This window comes from Apis florea, unplaced genomic scaffold (assembly GCF_048593485.1).
Source record: "Apis florea isolate Af1SG1 unplaced genomic scaffold, ASM4859348v1 contig_2411_pilon, whole genome shotgun sequence".
Taxonomy (NCBI): Eukaryota; Metazoa; Arthropoda; class Insecta; order Hymenoptera; family Apidae; genus Apis; species Apis florea.
Genome location: NW_028256580.1, coordinates 970169 through 993599, shown reverse-complemented (window position 1 = coordinate 993599; position 23431 = coordinate 970169). Strand labels below are relative to the sequence as shown.

The 23431-nt window shown below is 26.9% G+C and overlaps 4 protein-coding genes and 1 long non-coding RNA gene across 15 annotated transcripts; 4 read left to right on the top strand and 1 right to left on the bottom strand.

Moving 5' to 3' along the window:
* The first annotated feature begins 180 nt into the window (after nucleotides 1–180).
* Nucleotides 181–3758, top strand: LOC100869701 (zinc finger FYVE domain-containing protein 1). 2 transcript variants are annotated; one of them, XM_086905469.1, is made up of 8 exons: nucleotides 211–419; nucleotides 685–820; nucleotides 900–1160; nucleotides 1240–1506; nucleotides 1614–1986; nucleotides 2057–2318; nucleotides 2397–2829; nucleotides 2905–3758. In XM_086905469.1, exons 3-8 carry the CDS (start codon nucleotides 941–943, stop codon nucleotides 3126–3128), a joined length of 1779 nt encoding a protein of 592 aa, XP_086761595.1. In that variant the 5' UTR covers nucleotides 211–419; nucleotides 685–820; nucleotides 900–940; the 3' UTR covers nucleotides 3129–3758. The 2 variants fall into 2 exon arrangements, with proteins under 2 accessions (XP_012339607.1, XP_086761595.1); XM_012484153.3 differs by having other exon boundaries at nucleotides 181–419; nucleotides 685–1160.
* Nucleotides 3078–4521, bottom strand: LOC147657995 (uncharacterized). Its single transcript, XR_015291368.1, has 2 exons — nucleotides 3803–4521; nucleotides 3078–3718 (listed from the first exon to the last, which is right to left on the bottom strand). It is a non-coding gene; the product is annotated as an uncharacterized LOC147657995 (long non-coding RNA).
* Nucleotides 3915–7976, top strand: LOC100870019 (forkhead box protein N3). 2 transcript variants are annotated; one of them, XM_086905470.1, is made up of 7 exons: nucleotides 3915–4017; nucleotides 6029–6423; nucleotides 6494–6532; nucleotides 6779–6930; nucleotides 7010–7313; nucleotides 7402–7507; nucleotides 7615–7976. In XM_086905470.1, the coding sequence occupies exons 2-7, from the start codon at nucleotides 6054–6056 to the stop codon at nucleotides 7889–7891; spliced, it is 1248 nt and encodes a 415-aa protein (XP_086761596.1). In that variant the 5' UTR covers nucleotides 3915–4017; nucleotides 6029–6053; the 3' UTR covers nucleotides 7892–7976. The 2 variants fall into 2 exon arrangements, with proteins under 2 accessions (XP_086761596.1, XP_012339603.1); XM_012484149.3 differs by having other exon boundaries at nucleotides 6494–6930.
* A 4102-nt stretch (nucleotides 7977–12078) lies between these two features.
* LOC100863844 (interference hedgehog) lies at nucleotides 12079–19318 on the top strand. Of its 9 annotated transcripts, none has more exons than XM_086905460.1 (8): nucleotides 12079–12287; nucleotides 15273–15353; nucleotides 15427–15681; nucleotides 15766–16752; nucleotides 16831–17679; nucleotides 17758–17883; nucleotides 18719–18849; nucleotides 18925–19318. In XM_086905460.1, the coding sequence occupies exons 2-8, from the start codon at nucleotides 15284–15286 to the stop codon at nucleotides 19021–19023; spliced, it is 2517 nt and encodes an 838-aa protein (XP_086761586.1). In that variant the 5' UTR covers nucleotides 12079–12287; nucleotides 15273–15283; the 3' UTR covers nucleotides 19024–19318. The 9 variants fall into 9 exon arrangements, 6 of the variants coding, with proteins under 6 accessions (XP_086761586.1, XP_086761585.1, XP_086761589.1 ...); XR_015291363.1 differs by lacking the exon at nucleotides 12079–12287 and adding an exon at nucleotides 14979–15031 and having other exon boundaries at nucleotides 18753–18849; nucleotides 18925–19066; XM_086905459.1 differs by lacking the exon at nucleotides 12079–12287 and adding an exon at nucleotides 14979–15031.
* A 2209-nt stretch (nucleotides 19319–21527) lies between these two features.
* On the top strand, nucleotides 21528–23155 carry LOC100870820 (uncharacterized). Its single transcript, XM_086905471.1, has 5 exons — nucleotides 21528–21928; nucleotides 22017–22153; nucleotides 22243–22384; nucleotides 22455–22576; nucleotides 22662–23155. The coding sequence occupies exons 1-5, from the start codon at nucleotides 21775–21777 to the stop codon at nucleotides 23085–23087; spliced, it is 981 nt and encodes a 326-aa protein (XP_086761597.1). The 5' UTR covers nucleotides 21528–21774; the 3' UTR covers nucleotides 23088–23155.
* Nucleotides 23156–23431: the final 276 nt, after the last annotated feature.

Sequence of the window (23431 nt, the reverse complement as noted above, 5' to 3'; positions counted from 1 at the left end):
ATAAAAGAAATATAAAATGAAAAATAAATAAAAATATTTTTTTTTTATTATATGAATAGTTACAAGTTTGTGTAAGAATTACTTTAAAATAAGTAATAGCGTTATGAAGTAATTTAATGTTTCATAATTTGTACAATCTAATGAAAAAACTAAAATATATTTATGAGTAGAAAAGAGAACGTAGAACATTAGCCTTGAAGTTACTTTCAATTGCAGTTCAAGTGATTTTTCGAAAAGGTGCCTATTACAATTCGTGTATTGAGTCGCAACGCATTCAGTTGCTCGTAATGGAGGTGTTATTGATGATCAATTTTTAACATTCGGAATTATTCAAAATTTTTCATCAGTAGTGAATATCCTCAAAGTATGATCATTATACCGTTACATTATTTAAATGTAGGCCATTGAATTTTTTAAAGGTAAGGTCGCCATATCGGTTTCAATTTGCGTAGTTAACTATCCATACAATTATATTGAATGATATTAAATATATTCTTTTTTTCTTTTATTAACGAAACATTGTATAGTAAACATAACTACATTGAATTATTAATGTTGCATTTGTTATTGTATAATTTGTTATTTTATTCATTGTATATATCGTTAAATGCTATTAAATAATAAATAATTTAAAACAATTTTATATTTGTCAATAACAAATAAAAAAATATTTTCAATTTTAAGAATAATACCATTGCATTGCATCATGAGCGCATTTTGGAAAGAATGTAAATTAGAGGCAACTGGACCAGCTATTATGAAGAGTCTCGACACAATGTGTATCTGCAACAAGGATATATACCATTCCAGTCATGATTCCGTAAATGGAAATGAAATACGTGAAAGTGAAATGCACATGAAATGTCAGTGCAATCAACCTAAAAGTTTCTTGTTGATAGATGGACAAGAATACCTCAGAGTTTGCAATGCAGAACAGTTCATGGAAAAATTAAATTGCAGTGATAAAGATCTCGAAGTAAAGGTGGTATCAATTTTTGGAAATACTGGTGATGGCAAAAGTCACACCTTGAATCAAACATTTTTTAAAGGAGAGGAAGTTTTTGAGACTTCAAATGATCAAAATTCATGCACATTAGGTGTTTGGGCTGCACTTGATCCAGTTCTTAATGTAATATGTTTAGATACAGAAGGTTTATTAGGTAATATAATATTTACATTTATATAGTACATGATAAAAATTTATTTTATATATAAAAAATTTTTTTTATCTATATTTAGGTATTACCTCTTATGAGAATGAACGAACAAGATTATTACTTAAAGTTCTTGCTGTATCTGATATTGTTGTGTATAGAACACAGTCTGAAAAGTTGAATAGAGATTTATTTACATTTATTGGTACTGCTTCAAGAGCATATAGTCATCATTTTCAAGCTGCCTTGCAAGCAGTAGGACAGAGGAAAGGAGATCTAGGCTCCATAAGTGCCTTGGGACCAAGCATTATAGTATTACATGAGACTAGATACACCAAACCTTTGACCAACAGTACATATTGCCACATTCTCAGATTAACAGTAATTTCAAAATAAGAGTTTATTTACAAATTGATATGTTTATTTTATAATGAATATATTATTTTTTTTTTGTTGTAGATGGTATAGAAAATGCAGAAGATATTCTTCGAACACGATTCGCTCAAATGAAGCTCGAAACGGAAGCATTTAGTTCCATAAAATACGTCGGTATACAAACAACAAATTCCACGACTGATTATGAGCTTTTGCAGACTGCTATTAAAAAAGAATTATATAATACTAACATACGATCTGCCAGAAAACCATATTTAGTTTATAATACATTGAAAATTTTGAACGAAAAATTTTCTGGAGAGATGGAGAATTTTTCTAATATTTTGTTTCCTGATCAATATTTCACTTGTTCTGTTAAATGTCTCAGTTGTGGATCTAGATGCAGCAATAGTATGGGACATCTTTTAGAGGGTAAACCTCATAGTAGCAATACCAAGTTAGTTTTGCATTGGATTATTTGTAATTTAATATAAAAGTACAAATACTATTGATATATATTTTACTAGGTGTCGATATCAGCATCAATATGAAAATGTAATATATATATGTAAAAAATGTCATAGTAATGGAAATGAAGTACAAGTTATGAAACGAGTTCAAACTCAGAATGATAATAGTTGGTATGGATTAGTTAAATATGCATGGTCAGGTGATGTGATAGAATGTCCACATTGTGGAGAAATATACAAAAGTCGTCATTATTGGTATAATAATAAAAATCCAGAAGATTTTGCTGTTCGTACAGAAATTACGCATGTATGGAATATGGTATGTAATAAATATTTGTAAATCATTTTAGAGCGAATCGTTCATTGAAAATAAATTATTTTTTTTATTTTTTTTTAGGGAAATCATACAGTGACAACTCAAAATGCAGCACAAAGAGTAATAGATGGTGTATCGTACATTACCGAAGCTGTAACCAATGTTTCGTTACAACCGACTAAAGTCCTTTCAGCATGGGTTGCAGATCAAGTAGCTCCATCTTATTGGAGACCAAATAATGAAATAAAGCACTGCCATAAGTGTAAAATGCTATTTGGACTAACTGATACGAAACACCATTGTCGAGCGTGTGGTGAAGGTTTTTGTGAACAATGCTCATCCAAAACAAAATGCGTTCCATCTAGAAATTGGCATACACCAGTACGAGTTTGTGATATTTGTTATAATAAAGATGAATCTACCGAATCTTCAGAAGATGTTAGCGCTAGAAAAGTATCGGAACAAGTAGTATCTACTCTGAGTGCAGTTGGTTCTGTTTTAAATTATTCAAAATGTAAGAAAATAGATTTTTCAAAAAAATATAATATCAAAATATTTATATTAATCTTAATATTTTTAATTTATTCAGCACTTATTAAGGATACAGTTCGACCATCTTATTGGATTCCTGATTCGGAGATTGTTAATTGTTGCATATGCTATCAAAAATTTTCTGCATCACTTACTTTACATCATTGTAGAGATTGTGGACGCGGAGTATGTCAAGATTGTTCACGCCATCGTAAACCTGTACCACATAGAGGATGGGATAAGCCAGTTCGCGTTTGTGACTCGTGCATAAAAATTGTTTAGAAATGTTAGATAAAAAGTTAATAGAGTATTGATTTACTTACAATATTAATCCATTTGCACAATATATATTGAAGAATTAGATACCTCGAATTAAGAAATATTTTTTCTTAAATTTTGTACCTGTTGTTTGAACATTATAACATTTGTGTAATTTTTACTTTTCTTCAAAAGATTGAAATTCTTTGCCATCAAATGAATAAGAAAAAGAAGAAAAAAAATGAATATTTTAATACAGTATTGTAAAAACTTTTTCCTATGAATTGTGCCATGAGTGTACCTGTCTTTTATAAAATATGTTATCGTAGAATATGGCGGTAATTTAATATTAAAAAGAAAATCATGTATGTTTTATGAAATAAGCCATTGCTTATTATAAAATTATAATATTATGCTAATAGAGTATATGGTACAGTATATTGTAGCAATATATATGTCTTCATGAACAAAATGAATCGAATTATTGTCAATATTGCGGTTTACTAGGCTGTGACTGCTTTTAAATTCCAGAAAGCATTTATCCTTTTATTATAGTGTCCAGTATCCGTTACGGTTTTTTATAATTTTAAAAAGACATTGCTGTCTATTAGGCACTGTAATAAAAAAGAATAAATTGTCTAGATTTAAATGAAATGATTATTTCGTTACTACTCCTAATTTTAAAGTATTAAACAAACATTATTTAAAATATCAAATGCTTTATGAAAATTATATTTTCCCGGGTGATTAATTTAATACGATTAATCGATATTCGAGATGCGATAAGATGTTTCGGTAACCACGTGATGACGTCAAAATATGGCGTTTCAATCAGCTGGGTGTTGTGTAGAGTGTGCTTGAGATGCCCGTCTTTAGAAAATCTACGAAGACTGCCGTCTGTCTACTCCAATACGTGAGTTTTTAAAAATTCTCGCATTGTTTAAATTCTTGCATTCACTTGCAAACAATAAGATTTTAACGCGTATCAATAAGCAAACACCAGGTTACAAAGCAGAAAGACGCAAAACGCTGTTTCATTTCTTAAATATTCCAATTCAGTTTTGTATGGAATTTTTAGAAAATTGAGAAAGTATTTAGGAATATTGAGCAAAGTGATTATTAATTCATGAAGTTGCGTGTAAAAAGCTCAATCTTGTTAAAATTTAATATTTCAAAAGATGATGCGTATGTAAAAATACATAAAATATGGTTGGTAGAAAAACTTTCTCAGTGCGTTTAAATTTCGTTGTTATAACAGATATAATGATTTTACTATTGTATTCCTGAACGCATGAGTATTGTATCTTTTTTGAAATGTAATGTTGATACCGTGTGCAAGTGATGCCGTAGCCATTTTCATGTTTGCTCCAGTTTCGTAATCATTATCAACTCCATATTTGAATTCAACAAGTAACGCAGTGACATGTTTTGCTTGTTCTTAAATTTTTCTAATACTTCACGCTTTATCGTTTCATTGACAAAGCATTCAGAATTTGCTTTACTCTTTTTAAATATATCATGCAAAAATTATGTGAGCATAATTTCTCAAAACGATTCGTCTGCGAAAAATCTGTTTATTATGTCGCACTTATTGATAGAAATTTTCTATAGATAATGTCATGTTCACATCAATATATGCGAAATAAAAATGCAATTTTTACAAAATGTTCTCGAAGTATTTTCATTTTCAATCTTATATTAATAAGAGCAAAAAACATGTTCAGAACTAAGTAGTGCTATGTAGACGCCATTTTTTTGAAAATGATTTAAATGTATATCCTTCTGTAAATAATTTTGTAAAATGATACATGCATGAAATAATTAAAGAACTATTAATTAATATGAATAATAGTGTGAGAAATGCTGTAGAATTTGTTGATTCTTTCAAAGTTTATTTTCGATTACAATGTGTTCTTAATAGTACGGCCATTTTGTCGCTTATTAGTGGATAAACAAATGACGATGTTGGTACTTTGGGTTCGAGGCTACAGGCGCGTCATATGCGCGAAAATTCAATTTTATTACCTATGCATCCTTTCCGTAATTATAGTATTCCTATGATATCCGAAATAGAATACAAACTAGTATTTATATAAAATATCTTTATTTAAAAATCTTTTCTATATTCTATAAATCTATATTTCCATATATATCTCAATTTTTATTAATATTTTTACTCATAATATCATGATTATTTAAAACATAGCATACGTTTCGTTTATATTTTTCGAAAATTGTGTTTGTTTTAAACAATTATACATCATTAATATTTTTATAAATATATATTTATTAAATTTTATAATAATATATATTTAATTTTTATAATAAAAATTTTAGAAATCTTTATAAAAAAAGAAATTGTTATCTTTTTTTTTTTTAGCTATTAGTGATGTATAATAATATATAATCGAAAAAATTTGATTTGCATTCGAATTGAAGCATCCGAAAAACTATATATATATATATATATATTGCTGAGATTACGAAGAAACTTGATATTTCTATTTTGAATTATTGAAATATCGAATTATTGAAGCTTATCAATTTCTCTTTACTTCATAGATCTCTACTTTTTCATATCTTTTCGAATTTTTTTATGAGTGAAAAATTTTCAAAAAAATAAAAAAAATTTATATAATTATATTATAAATTTATATATTATTTATATAATATACAAGATATCAAGAATAGGTCAGAAGGCGAGTAGATACTAATTCCATATATAAAAATGAATTGAAAATATTTAATTATAATTTTTACACATAATCATTCTTTTTTCATTTGTTTTGAAATATTCTATATATATATATATATATATATACCATTTATAGAAATCATTCAAGCATATATAAATGATAAAGTAATTTAATTAGTTGAAAATAAATTTAATCAAAATATAAATATAATTTAATTTTTTTTTATAGTGACAAAGAAGATACTTGACACAATATGCCACCAGATAGACCAGATACATCTGATGTGGAAACTGGTATAGGACTAAGTACACAAGTTTTCAACTTTGGAGAAACAGTATATACAATGAAAGAAAAAGAAAATGCAAATGTTTTTGTTGAAACAAATTCAACTGATGAACTTTCTATGTCTGAAAAATCTATTGAAAAAAATAGCCAGTCAGATGATGATCTGACTTCTTTAAGTTGGCTTCATCAACAGAATCTGTTAAAGGGTTTGGATATTTCAAATCCTACTAAAGAAATGAAAAATGAAAATGTTTTAAATAATAATATTTGCGATGATATGGCAGACTACTCTGAAAATACTAATTCTATATCAAGTTTAGATGATGGTTATTGTCCAGGTGATTATTATATGTATTTTAATTCTAACTTGATCATTATAATGAATTTAATTTTTTTTTATTATTACAGGAGATAGCAATAGCAAGATAAATAATACAACATCACATGGTAATAATCAAAACTATCAAGTCTCGAGTAAAAATGGTCAAAAATCAATGCAAATATTTCAGGAATCAGTAAAAAATCATTATAGTATTTCACAAAACAATCAGACGAAGATTTCTTTAAACAACAATAATTTGCCAGTCTCAAATCGCAACAAACATCCAACTCATATACCATATGATCCTCATTTACATAGAAACAGTAAACCTCCATATTCATTTTCTTGTTTAATTTTCATGGCTATTGAAGATAGCCCTGTAAAAGCTCTACCAGTCAAGGAAGTGTATGCTTGGATTTTGGATCACTTTCCATATTTTAGGAATGCTCCAACTGGATGGAAAAATTCTGTTAGACATAATCTCAGCCTAAATAAGTGCTTTCGTAAAGTAGAGAAAGCACCAGTAAGTATATTATAATATTTATAAAAAAATCATTTTCCCTTCTAGAAATAAAAATTTAGTAAAACGTCCTTCCTTTTAGAATTTGGGCAAAGGTTCACTGTGGATGGTAGACGCCCAATATCGTCCGAACCTGATACAAGCGTTATCTCGTGCTCCTTTTCCTCCTCCAACTGTTCAAACTTTGTCTTCACCCGAAAAACCACAAAAAAAGAATATCAGTACACGTCTACCCGATCCTACACTTTTTCCATATCTTTCCAAAAGACTGGCATCGAGCAACATTATTGACAACACAGATACTGAAGTAGATAGCGATGTAGATGCAGCTGCAGCTGCTATGCTTTCTTTTAAACATGGACCTATTATTTTAAATCATAATAAAGGCAAAGTATTTTATAGAAAAATATTAAATAAACATATTAAATAAATATTTAATTAACATTTAAAACATAATTTAAAATTTTACGGCAGATCGTAAGCGAAAAGTACCGGAATCAGAAATGTTGGTTCCTGTAATTACTAGGAGTTCTAGTGAAGATCACACTTACAGTTGTATTACCTCAGTAAGACAAGAAAGGTAAGAATATTATGGTAATTTCAATAGTTAATTTTTCCTTAATATTAAGACAATACGTTTATAATATGTTTCTTGTTTAATATTAAGATATATGTTTATTTTTCAAGTAAATATCCAAGGAAAGAAGCAAATACCGATTTTGATGAACAACGGAAAATAGCAGAAGGTGCAGATGCACTTTTAAATTTAGCAGGTGTTACTACACCGCTTAACCACGGTAGGGCACATCATATACAAAGTATTAACTCGACGCCAAAATCCGAGAGTTCATCAAAGCTAAAAAAACGTTCAGCTTCGAACGATTATTCGAATATTTCTGAAAAAAGACGTAAGCATTGGCCAAAATGGAGTGAAGGAAAACGGTATTTAAAGCAAATTATATAAAAATACTTTGGTCATATATATATGTAGCATCGCAAAATTCCTACTTTTTTTTTGAAATATGAACTTTTCAAAATTCTATGTTTAATATGATTTTTAAGACATAAATCTTTTACTGAGGAAAAATTTATAGATATAAGATGAAAAATGATATCTTATTATTTTAAAAAAAAATTTTTATTGGGTGCATTTCTATTTAAAACAATAAAGCTGGTAACAAAAGGATGGCAAAAGAAAATAAAAAATTGGCGGTCGCTCAGGGTTTAGAACTTGCTGTATGCCAAAATAAATAGCACTAAGTAACAAGCAATAATAGAAGAATAGTGTTAAAAAAAAAAAAAGAATTACTTTTACATGTTGTTAAGACATGAATTTAACTATAAGTAGTTCATGAAATGTCAATGAAAAAAAAACACTATTGCGTACTAAAACTAAAATAATAATGATAAATTTTTTAGACCTGTTGTGACAATTATACATATTAATTCATAGAGAGTTTAATTAATAATAATAGAGTTCTATATTAGGTTTCTTGTAGATATGTATAGAAATATAATTGATATCTTACAATAGAGAAATTAATAATATATTTAAAAAAAGATTATATATATACATATATACATATGTATATATATATATATATATATATCATATATAATGTATATATATGTATATATATATATATATTTGCATACGCGTTCGCGCGCTATACAAAACATTCATTCACTATCAAGCACATACATACATATACACAAACATATGTTCATGTTCATATTCTCATTTATTCATATTTAAAATACATCTGGTCATACGCAGCTGTATATGTGCAGAAAATGTGCTGCGAAAAACTAAAACAAAAAGAACTTTAAAAAAAATTGAGGTATAATGAATATGGATTTGAACTGAAAAATATTATCATTTCATGCCTTTTTCTACTCTCTTTATTGCTTTTGAGATGATTTTAAACAGTGCTGTATATACATAGTCCCTGTAATGTATGCACAGACCAGTTCAAAAAATTTTGTTAGAACATCAATATATATCGTGTCAAATTGATAAATATTGATTGGAAGAAATGTATAAAGGTATATGGCAAGAGTATCATCCTATTTTTATAAAAAAATAAAAATAAAAAAACATAACTATAATATAATAATAATTAAGAAATATTGTGAATACCTGATAAGTAATAAATGTATATGATGATGAAAGATATTGAATATTGATAAACTGGTCTTGTATACATTGATATCGTAGTTCTATATAGAGAGAAGGTATATTTTTACAGGGCACAGCCCGCGTGATAAAAGCTCTTCCTAATAATTGCTAAAAAAGAAAAAGGAGAAGAAGAAAAAGGAAAAAAACAGTTCATTAGCTTAAACCATTTATTAATTGTATTTTGCGTGACACTACAAACATAATATGGTAGCGCAGCCTAAATAATTCCATATTTACATGCCATATGAGAAAACTTTCATTAAAAGGGAAAAAAGAAATGCATGATTTTAATTTCGAATAACGAATATATGAAACATACTTGCAGAAAAAACTTACTTAATGAATTAAAAATAACAAAATTTTTAAATCAGAGACATTTTTAGTTATACGATTATGTAAAAATTAAATAATATCATCAGTTATTAGGTTTATAATAATATTTAAGCGTCACAATTGCGATTAAAAATAAATTGTTATTTGTAATATATGTTATTACTGCTGGCTCAGATATATCTCAAATGTGAAAATTATTATTATCGCTTTTCATGAAGGTGCAATTTAGTTTAATTTATATGTTGTTTATTCTTTAGTTATTTTCGAAGTTAACGTGATAATGTTAATAATTTCAGTCAGTTAAAGTTACTGCACTTGAAAAATTTATGCTAATCATATGAAACTGTGAGATGTTATTAATGTAAAAAAAAAAAAAAATAGAGAAAACAAAAAAAAGAAAATAGATACAATAAATTTAAAAAAAAATAAATATCAATAAGGCGCGCTGCCAAAACATTTCGTATGATTGTAGCTATAAAGGGAAAAAAATTTAAAATAAAGGGTGCAAGGAAGAATGCCATATTTATACACGATTTAAGAAATTTCAATTTTTGAGAGAAATATATACATTTCACGTAAATGTAAAACTATTCTATATATTTAGCATATACGTATTTATAATATACATATATATTATATTAAATATGTTTTAGAGAAATAAACATGCCTGTGTTCGGTATCGGGCATTTTTTTTCGAAATTTGTATACGCACGAGCAAGACCAGTTTTTTGTAGACTTTATGTTTTCTATTGTCTGTGATATTATTGCAAAAGTGAACACACCTTGTTGTTGTTATTGTTGTTAATTATATTTTGGTGAAACAGAAGTTTTAGAGCTTTATAAGTTTTATTGTTTAGAGGGAGAGAGAAAGAGAAAGAAAGAAAAAGTGCTTGCGACACTTTTCTGATATTATTAATTGGCATTCTTGCTGACACCTAAACATTCTGATTTAGATAGAAAAACTGGCATCTTTAAATTAGCAATATATGATAAATATTATATATATATTGAAAGTAATATCACAGTTTTCACTCTATTTGTTGAAATTTTTAGTCTAGCTTTTGTTTGCTATGACTGAAGATCTGTTCTTCCATGTAGTTTATTCTAATCAATTAGGGGGTGGGATGCCATTTATAATAATAGTAGCTAATCAATGCATTACAAATTAGAGTGATCGATTAGCAAGTGCAACATAAAGCAATATATACCAGTAAATCCTGACATTGGACAAAATACTCGTTAGTCAGCTGGTCCATACAATAAATATTCATCTACAAATCAATGTTATATCGCGTGTTTGTATAGAGAGAAATAAGTATAAAAATTATAAATTAACACTAATTGTACAAGATAGTTAACATACAGAGTATTTTTTTAATGAAGTATTATTGTAACATATATTGTAATGAAACTATTATTTTGTCTGTGTAATTTTTAAATGCATATAAATTATTATTTAACACAACATTAAATCCTATTTCCTATTATATGAGACCGGCTGGCATAAATAAAAAAATATCATTAAGAACTTGAACACCAGAAAGAAAAAAAAAATATTAAGTATAAAATACAAATTATATTTCATTGCGTTGCAACTATCCACGGACAATCAAATTCTAATATGGTGTTTAATTTATCTCCATTACATGACATCGTGCCAAACGCAGAAATCATTTATTTTGAGGAATAGATGTTTATTTATATGTATATCTACAAGTTGTATATTGTATGAATTTTTGTTGGCGTAATATGTAATATTATTATTATATTATTATTACTATTATTAATTATATTATGATTATTATTATTAATATAATTATTACTCATTTTAAATGGAATACATTGTAAAATGTTTGTTAAGTTTTTGACCTTGCTTACATAATTGAGTAAAATATTTAATATTTTAGATTACATAATTGAGAAAAGTATTTAATATTTTAGATTGTAACCAAAATAGAACTTTATTAATGAAAAAAATGTGAAAAAATTAAATGTGAAAAGATTTGATTATTTAAATGTGCATCCTTTTCGAGATATATTACGATATGTACTATCTATATACATATATATATGTATATATATATGTATATATATATGTATATATACAAAATATATATATATATATGTATAGATACAAAATTATTGATCACAAAAGTGTAAAAAAAGATAAAGATCAATTGTTGTTAATTAATGTTACTTTGAATACAATATATTAATATATATTTCTATATTTAAACTCTTAAATTATTTACGTCTATCTTAATAATACTTTTTTTGATGATAAAAAAGTGTAATATTTATTTATATAATCATAATTGGCGCGTTTAGGATTTTAAAGATGGCGCTGATATGGTGCGTGATATTTCACATAGGATATCTGAACTTATAGTGAAAAATTTATCTTTTAGAATAAATGTGAAATTGATTTAAATTGATGTAAAATTAAAATTTTATGTTTTACTAAATATTTGAGAATTTTATAAAATATAATTTTTTTAATTAAATTTTATGCTTTATAACATTTCAAATAGAATTCGATCACGTGATAACATAGCGATGCCAACCTGCACACGAGTACCTAGATCGAGACACGTCGTTACTATACTTTATCGCGGTTCAAAACCTGTCGGTCTGCATTCCAGTGTGCTGGTGGACGCCAAGCGTCGTGTTCTATGAGAAGTTGATCTTATTGAAGCTTACAACGATTCTCGTGAAAAAAATGAAACGATTTGCTAAAAATTATTAACGGATTTATTATTTCTATTCTGTAAGAAAGATTGTGATCTATTCACGGGAAAGTTAAGGATCTGGAACAAATAGATCGTACGGCTGGATCGAAGGAAAAAGGGTGAGTATACCAAGCATGATTATATTGTTTTCTTTTTTAAGTCATTGATCTTTGTCTTTTTCTTATTTCCTTGTTTCTCACGATATTTTTCTCGTATTTTCGTGATCTTTAATAAAAATATAAATGCAATAAAAATTATTGAATAACTATTTATCATTGAAAACTTTTTTTGCGATGTCGCTGTAAAAGATCATTTGCCGGAAGGGGTGACCCATCAGTATTTTTGGTGAAATTTGAATATGATAGATAATAAATTGTTAAAATGTATGATAACAATGATTATAGTTATAATAATACTGATTATTTGAATTATTGACACTTGAAAAAACACTCGTTCGGATAATACCGCGCTACTTATTGCGCCTGCGTTCTAATAAAGTATACACGTTACGTACTTTTTGATTAAAGTCTTATACGTATTTTGATACGCGTAGTAATGCGGTCGAATTGTCAACTTCCTAATGAAGCTCATTAAAGTGAACCGGCTATATTAGTATAATAATAATGTTATTGATAGAAAACTTAAAACTATTTTAGAAATATTATTATTTAATTAATAAATATAAAATGATATGAAAATAATATAAATGCAAAAATTAAGTGTTAATATTTGGATAAATACTGGTTATGGGAAGTAGATTAAAATAGCGTATGACACATATACGGCTAAATATTCGTTGCTCGTTTTACTAAGCAATCGTTATACATGCCGAGCAGGAAAGTAAAGTTAGTCATATATCTTGTATCGAGATGAAACATGATGTGTGAAGAATAAAAGTTCACGTGATTAATCGACGATCAACGAAAAGGATGATCAGCACATAAGGACACTTGTCAAATGTATTCAATCAACTAGAACCTTATCTTGTCGTTCCTGTTTATTATGCGTAATAGAATACCATAGTTTGTCCGTATAAAGAATTTCAACCCCTATCTTGTAATAGTAATACAAATTCAAAACTATTATATATTAAAAATATTGAATTATATATGCTATGCTAGTTTATATAGTAAATGAATAATAAAACGAAAGCTTAAAAAATATACATAAACTTTTTTTTAATGTTATTTTATTATATTATTGTTATTTTATTTTAAAATATTTTTTATAAAATTTGTATCATTTTCATTTAATTTTCAAATTCTTTTACGATAATTTTATGTAAAAAATATTGAATTAAAAAAAAAGTAAAAAACATAATATCTTTTATTTTAAATAAATTATAATTTCAAAAAATGCGCTACAAAGAAAATATTTTATTTTTTTAAAATGCAAAAAAATTCAATTATTTAGAATTTTTTGTATTTTGATTAATAGTAAATAGAAAACGAAAGATTATGAAAATGAAATTCAATTCTTGTATGTGGGAAGTTTTAATCAGTCGGAGAATCAAAGATACAAAAAAGAATTTCAGGAATTGAGATTTTCTAGGTCAACATCAAATTGTAGAAACAAAAGTAATTCTTTTTTAATTATATAATGGCAATATTTATACATGTGTTGTGTGTGCGTAATTTGGGTAGCATTTACTTGTCCATAAGGTTAGGTATACGAAGAATTGTGTGGCGCGCGCGGGGAGGCACTTGACAACCACTGCTTTGGAATTCGAGTTCTTTATTTTTATGAGAGGCAACGTCGGAAACCAGCCTCTTTGGAACCCTTCTCACCTGTTACATACCACCGGCATTTATGCTACCATTTAACCAGAAGTTAAGAGTTCTACCGTGTATAAAACATGTTTAACTATCTTGTCAATGGATTGAACGCATACTTTTTGTCTCTGCAATTTGGACTCCCAATGAAAAATAATGCCTTCTGCTCAACCGCGAATCCTATGAACGACTTCTCGAACAAATTCGTTCCTTCATAATGAAAGCTGATGGAAACTTTAGTACAGATTCGTAAAATTAAAATTCATAAAATCAATTTATTTTATTTTATTTGATAATATATTTAAAATGCTTTAAAAAATAATATTAATCTAATTAACAAAAATATCAGAAATTAGATTTTTTAAAAATATCTTTGAAATCTTATTGTCTTCTCATGTCATATTTATCATAGATAATATTTTCTTATTAAACAAACATTAAGGAATCTGTAGAACAAAAAAAATCTTCATTCTCTATTAATACCAATGCATTAAACTGTCATGTAGGCGTATGGTGTAATTCATGAATGGATCTACCTACACTTAATGTGTATATGTTAGCCAACAAATAATTTCCGTTCTTTCGACGTGTTAGCACGGTTTTCTGATCGTCACCTATGACGGCAGCCGTTCGCACGTGGGTGGAAAACGGTGCACGATGATTTTCAGCACCGTATATGGTCAATTTCATGTTGTCATTGTGACATCTTTGTTCGTTTTATTTTTCATCATGCATCGTACATTTCTTCGGCATTTATTACACATTTTAAAATTCTTTGAACATTCAATTTGAAGATATGAAAGAGAAGTTATTTTATACATATACAAGATAAAAAATTATATCTATATATATATATATAATTACAGTATCATTTGCGTATAATATCGAAGATATAATTATATACTAAATATAACTATAAATCGAAAAAATGTTTCTTTTTTATTTTAAATTTTTAAAAATTACAAATTTTATGAACAATTTTCATTGATCTTTAAAATTTTTAATAAAACTATTAACACGACAAAAGTATTATATTGTGTTCTAGTGTGAGAGTGGAATGCGCGACCCATTTGATATAGTGAGGATAGAAGGTACGCATTTGTGCCAAAATGACGAGCCATGATCAAAACTAGAATGAATGCGTTCTATTTCCACGTGAACTCGCCACGTTCTAAACTTAAACGTAGTTGAGTGGCATTAATTTTAGTGGTCTCTCTTTCTCTTTCTCTTTCTTGTTGCCTTGAGTTTTTAAAAATTCTCTAAAAAAAGAAAACCGAATTGAAAAAGAATTCAATAGCTGATACAATGAATTTTTGTTTTTCTTGCTTATAGAATGTGTCAAGATGCGATCTGTGCCCTTTCCATGTGGCATTGTTACGATTCTATTTTATGTTTTAGCCAGTCTTGTATATGGTAAGTTTTTTCCTTATTTTCAATATATAAATACATTAAAGAGACATTAATATATTATAATTAACATTGACAGGGCAAAGGCAAGAGTTAGGCATGTCTTTTACCAGACATCCACAACCATTGGATGCACCAATAGGCGATGACGTAAATTTTGAATGTAATTTGAATCTTGGCGCAGAACGTTTTTCTTGGCGCCATAGACCATTGAATTCGGATAAGTGGTTGCCAGTTTTTCACACAATTAGTAATGGTGGCAAAACATCTAGGCATGTGGTGAAATTTGATAATGAATCGAAAGCCGGAGATTATCGTTGTATAGCTTTTTATGGTAATATTTTATATTTTATCTAATTTAAAATCTTATTTTCAATGTTAAAAATATATATGTAATAACTACATCTAATGTTTCTAGGTTCAAGTGGTTTAGCTTCTGATCCAGCAAGATTAACATTAGCTACACTACACAACTTTTCTGATAAAAACGATGTTATTATAAACGTTCCAGCAGGAAATATTGTACCTATTACTTGTCCTGTACCTTATTCTGCACCAGAAGCGATAGTTCAGTTTTATAAAAATAATAATCTCATACAAAATGTTAATATAATTGGTAGCAAAACTATGATTATTGAGAATGCTAAAATATCAGATAGTGGATCTTATTACTGCACTGCTAGCAATTATATAACTACACAAATATATTCGAGTAACTATAAAACAATTTTAAATGTACATAAAAACATTAGTTTTTTAGCACCATATTTTGTTAAGCAACCACAAACAGAATACAAAGTTTTACGGGGCAAAAATATAACATTAGAGTGTTTTGGTGCTGGCTATCCAGTACCTTCCGTTACATGGAGTAGATTAGGCAGTCCGTTACCATCAAATTCCATAAAAACTCTGATAGGCTTAATGATAATTAATGTTCAGCCATCAGATAGAGGAGAATATGATTGTATGTGGAGTAGCAATAATGCACATATTAAATCTGTAATTATATTAAAAGTAATGGAAGCTCCAAAAGTAATTAAACCACCGAAGGCGTCCACATTCTCTGAAGGTGGAGAATTAGAACTTTCTTGTGCAGTAACTGGTGAACCACAACCAAAAGTTGAATGGTTAATTAATGGAGAATCCTTGACACCTAGTGATAATGTGGAAATCAAAGGTTCTACACTTCTTATATCTGAAGTTGAGAAAAAACATGCTGGTATTGTCCAGTGTGTCGCGAGTAACGAATATGGGTCTCATTCTGGTTGCAATTTGCTAAGAGTAAATCCTAAACAACATATTGGAACAGAAATCAGACAGGATTATGGAATTTCTAATTCAAAACATAAACACACTAGAGGAGGAGGTAGACGAAGAAGTAAGGAAGGGAAACATAAAGGCACTGGTTGGTAATTTGTTACTTTTATTATTGCGTATATATCACTATTATTTATTTCATTTTTATTATGCCATATATTTCTAGCGGTATTAGTACCACCGAACCAGCCAAATGTCACAAGGCTTTCAGATGTGTCGGTAATGGTTAGATGGTCTGTACCTGAAAATACAGGATTGCCGATTCAATTTTTTAAAGTTCAATATCGAGAACTTGGACAAAAGATGAATGGCAAACAAGCCAAATGGATGACTGCAAATTCAGAAATACCGAATAATGTACGGGCTTTTGAAGTAACCGATTTACAACCTGATCATACTTATCGATTTAGAATTGCTGCAGTTTATTCAAACAATGATAATAAACTTAGTCCAAATTCCGTACGTTTTCATCTTAACAAAGATGGTGGAATCGAAAGTAATAAAATGCCTATACCTTTGTTAACGAACACTGAGGCTTTAGGTCCGCATGAAGTATTACTAATTTGGCAAAATTTAGATAAATTGGCAAATATCGATGGTTTTTACGTATACCATAGAGCCTCTACTACAGCTGGAGATTACATAAAAACTACAGTTGAGGGCAAAGATTCTTTCAACATAACTATTTCCCACTTGCAACCAGATACAACATACGAGTTTAAAGTACAAAGTTTTTCTGTGGATGCTGCTTCAGAATTTTCTCAAATTCTTCGACAAAAAACAAAAAAATCTTTGAATATGAATGAACATAACGATTATAATAATCGAAATGATCATAGCAGCAATCTAACATTAGATAGTCGAGTAAGACCTGCAGATGATAAAAATGTGAATATGTATGCCATAATTGGCGGAGTTCTCGGAGGATCGACTTTGCTAGGTAGTTTAACCGCGGTTGCGGTAATATATAAAAGAACAAAATACAAACAAAGTCGAGAATCATCGCAAAGTGAAGGTACATTTTACTATTATTATATCTCAAAAAAAAATTTAAATTATATAAAAAATTGAATATTCATTTTTTTTATTTTAGGGAAACCAATAACAAATGGGAGAATAATGAATGGTGGAGTAACTGATTCAAAAATAAACATAACTTCAAATCCACTTGCTGGTCTTGATACATCTGAAGATATAATACAGCCTAAGGTCGGTATTTGTAAGTAGCAATATTAATACTGCCGCTTTATCAAAGAAAAAGAATGACTCAGAACTAGATTTGAAAAAACAAATGAAAATTTCTTATCAAATCTTATCTTTTCTATTTTGAATCAAGTTTCTAACTTGTCTACAGTCATTCAGTTTCTATATTTAAGTAAAATAGTACGTTAGACGCATAAAAATTTTGCAATTTTAGCGTATATGGCCACTTTTATCTTATTAATATTTATATTTATTAATCATACCATCGTATGTGTGTTCTATTAGCTTGTATTTTGGAAAAATAATTGAAATGAAATTCTAGAATTAAAAAAAAGTAATTTGATAATTTTTTCTAAACTTAGATTATATTTATATTTTAATTTCAATAGATAGTAAACAAATCATATCTTAAATCATAGAGTGGCTATGTATATAAACGCTTTACTTTCATCAGAAATTTTATATTTAACTTTTCGTTCATGCTTTTATTTTTCCATATAGTGGATAAATTGACATAAATGTTAAATTGCAATATCTATCTATATATCCCCAAGGTTATTATTGAGAATAGCGCATTGGTTTGACAATTATTATCATCAAGCCTAATTAAGTGCTATTTAGATGATTAGATTCGAAATGAATCGAGTCGAATGGACCTACAGATGTATGCCATTTTATTTAAAAGTGGCATTTTTTTTTGTCATTGTGCTTCATTGTATTCCTCCTATAAATTTTTTCTTTCTTCTTTTTTTAAATTTCTTTGTTAGTTTTTGCATTTTTTGTCTTTTTCTTTCTTTCTTACTTTTGCACGCGACTATATCTACATTCAACTAACGTGTTTCTGCTTTCAGACTACTCGATATTAAGAAGATTAGTTTTTTCTAGCTTTAGCCATTGGTCGCGTTCTTTAAATTCTACTTGCACATTCTCTGCACTCTCTCTGGAAGCCGCTTTTCTTTTGTATTTTCCGAACACCATATACGTACGTTATATATTATCTACATGTCCATGCTTCTTTGTGAGTGAAATTTGAAAGAAGCGAAATATTTCTAAACAGACCGGACAACAGTCGCAGATGGAAATGGCTTCGTTTCTTAATGGACAAAACAACAGCAACAACAACCATAACAATGATACTGTTGGAACTGACCAGTGAAGACCAATAGACTGAGATCTCTCTTTGCTCCAGGGGTCACTGCCAACACCTTCTCTGCAAACAACTATTTTATATGTGCTTCGAAAAATCTTCAGACTATATATTTTCAGATTGAAGTTACATCAAACTTTTATAAAGAACGCCAATATTGTGACAAGAATCAAGACAAAGATGTACAAACATTAATATTGCAATGATATTTTTTTTTTTAGTGAGACTTTAAAGAAACTTTAGTCATCTGTTAGATTTTACAATGAATAATCAATTTCAAGACATTTACAGGGTGTCATAATAGGTATGCTCAAATATTTCGATCGAAATTGTTAGACACGTATTTGCCTAACGATCGTATACTACGAATCCAGTTTTTCCCATTACACGGTAAATTGCGATTTTTTAAAGCTCAAGATAGAATAAGGAATTCGTGATCGATCATGAAATGGTTAAAATTTGCAAAGTACCTGTCTAATATCTTCTTCGATTTCTTTTTTTTTCTTTTTTTTTTATTTCTATATTTTTATCGCTCTCTTATTATATATACCCATTTGACAGTCTGATAATTAGTGAGTTTGGAATTAATTAGAAATTCATAATTTCGTAATTGAATTATATTCATTTTCGTGATATTTATCATATTTTTATATTAATTTTAATCCAGGCAGCTTTTACAAGTTATGTTTGTTTCCTGATTTAAATTAATTAGCGTTTATTATTTTATGTTGTAAATAATTAGTAGTTATGTTGAATTTAGGACGAATGATATTGTGCCTGATAAAAAAGACAGCTGTGCTATATATTTTATATTTTATTATGCTTTAGATTATTATTTGATATTATTTGATTTATTGAAATTTTTAGACTCTGCTAAATTGCGATAGAATGAAATTTTATTCAAATTTTTTTTTTTTTTAAATTATCGTTATTATATATTGCATTATATGTATTATACTTATTCATACATTATGATGTTGAAATTGATAAAATAATAATTTTAAATAGATTCATTCTTATGTTAGAACGAATCTCATATGAATTGCTGCTAAAATAATAGAAATAATAGAAATAATTCAGTCATACATTGCTAACAGTATTTGTTATATAATATCAAGGATTTAACTTGTAATAACAGTATTTTCCTAGCATCAAATTAGATATCGTAAGTTCTTTAGCAATCAATATTAATTTTCTGACGGTAATAAAGCTTTACGATGAATCAAAAAATTTAAGAATCATGTGAAAAAAAACATTAATTTTTATTAGTAAAAATTTCGATCAAAAAAAGAGAATCGTAAAAGTTTGTAAATAGATATTTATATAATATTTTTTACATTTTATATAACATATTTTTTAGTGTAATGTTACTTATTTAAATTTTTTATTTTAAAAAAACAATCGTAATAATCGTAATTCATGAAGTTAAAAGATTTTGTAAGCGGAAATGAGAGCAAATTTTTGTATATACTAGAATGCATCGAATTTTATAAAAAAGCATATTGTGCCTTATATCTTGCCTTTAGAAATTACTATTAAAATTAATTATTTATATATATATATATATATATATATATATATATATATATATAACACATATATATGTATGCATATCAACATTTTCTGTACTTAATTTTTTCTTTTTTCTTTTTTTTTTTTAAATAAATATTCTGTAATATAAAAAATTGAATTTATTTTATATACTTCAAAAAAACTTCATTTGAATAGTTATTAATTATATTTAGTGATATTTCTAGTAAGTTATTTCTAGTATAAAATTCAAATGTGAAATATTCATACTAATAAAATTTGACAAAAATATACATGAATATATAATATATAGAATATATAAAAGCATTATAAAATTTGTTTATTTTAATTAAAATATTAAAATCAATTAAATTACTGTACATAATTGGAAAAAATATTAATGATTGCTTATTCTGATATATATAATACAATCATAAAAATAAAGTGAGTATTGGCCAGGATTTCACATCTATATGTAACTTTATAATGAAACGAATATATAAACGAATGAAAGAACGAAGTATACAAAATGTTAATATATTCTATACGAGATATCTTTGGCGGACCAATTCTAAAGATAAAAACAAACGCAAAAATATCGATTAAGACTTATTTATTAAGTTATAAGCAATTGAAATTTACATTAGACGAAGCGAAATGGAAAGAGAACGAGACTGCCCATTCTATTTCCATTATATCATCATATATACATCTATTTCCAACTCTCTTTATTTAATGTAAATTAAATAGTTTATTACTTAATAAAATTCAACCAATATTTTTGTATACTGATTTTTTTATTTGTTTAGAATCAATTCAAAAATATTTCACATATATTAACACTCATTTATACAAAATGCCTTTGAGGGATTGATTCTAGAGGTCACAATAATAAAAGTTAATAAAAAAAATATCAGTTAAGATTTATTTAATTGAAGTTTGCGTCAGATGAAAATGAACATAGAGTGAGATATCTATATGATAGTATAGAACTGTCTCACTTTATCTCCATCTAACGCTAAATTCAATTGCTCTGTTTAATACTTCGTTTAATGCAAACTTCAATTGCTTATAACATAAATAAGTCTTAACCAATATTTTTATTATACCAACTTGTGTTTGTGTAATCTCTAAAATTCAAGGAAATACCACAAATATTAGTATCCTGTAAATACGTTATTAGTTTTCTTATCTTTATGCTGTTTTAACAACTTATCAACTACGTATTGTATGGATATGAATGTTAGCATGTCTGTCCAAAATGCTATAGAAATATTCACAACTATTATGCGTTCCTTAAATACGGTCGATAAACAAGTATTCTTATCATTTGTTGCTGATAATTGGAAACCTCAAGAAATAAAGATTCAATCTGTTTCAAATGGTATATATAATGTACTAATGCAGTATACACAATGATAAGTCATGATAATAATAAATAATACGAGAATACAAACAAAATTTTTTTCTAGGTAATTGTTATAAAGAATGTAGTTTGCAGGAAAAAAAATTAAATGAAATAAAAAAAATTATTATTGATATAAGAGATAGAATACCATTTGATGGTATACTTTCATCAGAACACATTGTACCACCAATAATTGGAGAGGTCTGCTATTTTAAAAATAGATAAAACTTATATTTTAATTTTTTTATACATTTCAAAAGAGAAATGTCATAAGTTCCATAACTCTGCAGAATTCAGACTGTGATAATAAATCAACAAAACATATTGATGCTTTTCTTTATGATGATGAAGAAGTAGATGAACTTATAGAAAAGGGAGAATTGAATAATTTATATTGTTCCGATTGTGGATCTACTAATATAAAACAATATAGTAAGAAAAAATTAATATTTTTTTTTAATTATATAGTTGTTTGATTAAAACCAAATGATTTTAATTTTAGATATTATATCACATTCCATGTCAGTATCTGATATGTTGTATATATTTCATAATATTTTACCATATTTGAAAGAGAAAATTCTACTTGATATAGGATCTCGATTGGGTGCTGTTTTATATGGAGTAATTATTTCTTTTTTTTTTGTTGAAATAAATGTTTATTAAACAATATGTATATTATAATTGTTTAAATTTTTATCTTTTATAGGCACACATATTTACTTCTGCCAAAAAAATTATTGGAGTTGAAATGAACAAAGAACTTTGTTCACTACAGTGTGATATAATAAATAAATACAACATGAATGATCGTATTGAAATTGTGAATAAAAGAATTGAGATGTGTCCTGATATAATACAGAAAAGTAATATTATCATTATAAACAATCCATTTGAGTTTTATGTTTCAGAATTAGAACATATAAAAATTTGGAAGTTTTTGAAAACTAACATTCAAAGTGGAACAATTCTAATTACTAAGCCATCTATTGAAATTACTTTCAAACATTTAAAAACTGGAATAATATTAGATAAATGGGTAAAATCTTACAAATCAAAAAAATATAAAAAAGAATCTCAAATATTTATAAAATCCACTGAAAATCCAGATATTAAATTTTATGAAGTATTATAAAAACACCAAAAATTGTAAATGTATAAATATTATGTAAAACAATATATTATTTAAATTTACTTGAAAAACTATTATTTTATTATTTTATTATTTTATAAAACAAAAAGATAAAGTGAACTGATTAAAAAATTCAAAAAATTAGATATATACTATATGATAGATATTAATTAAAAATAATTATTCATATGTTACATATTTATTTCTTATATTTTTTTTATTTTTAATATCCATTATATGCATTATATAATTATATCCTATTATACGAAATTAATGACAAACTCATCAGTTAAGAAATCATTTTGTTAAGAATCTCTCTCTAATGATGGTCATTAGAATCCGGAATT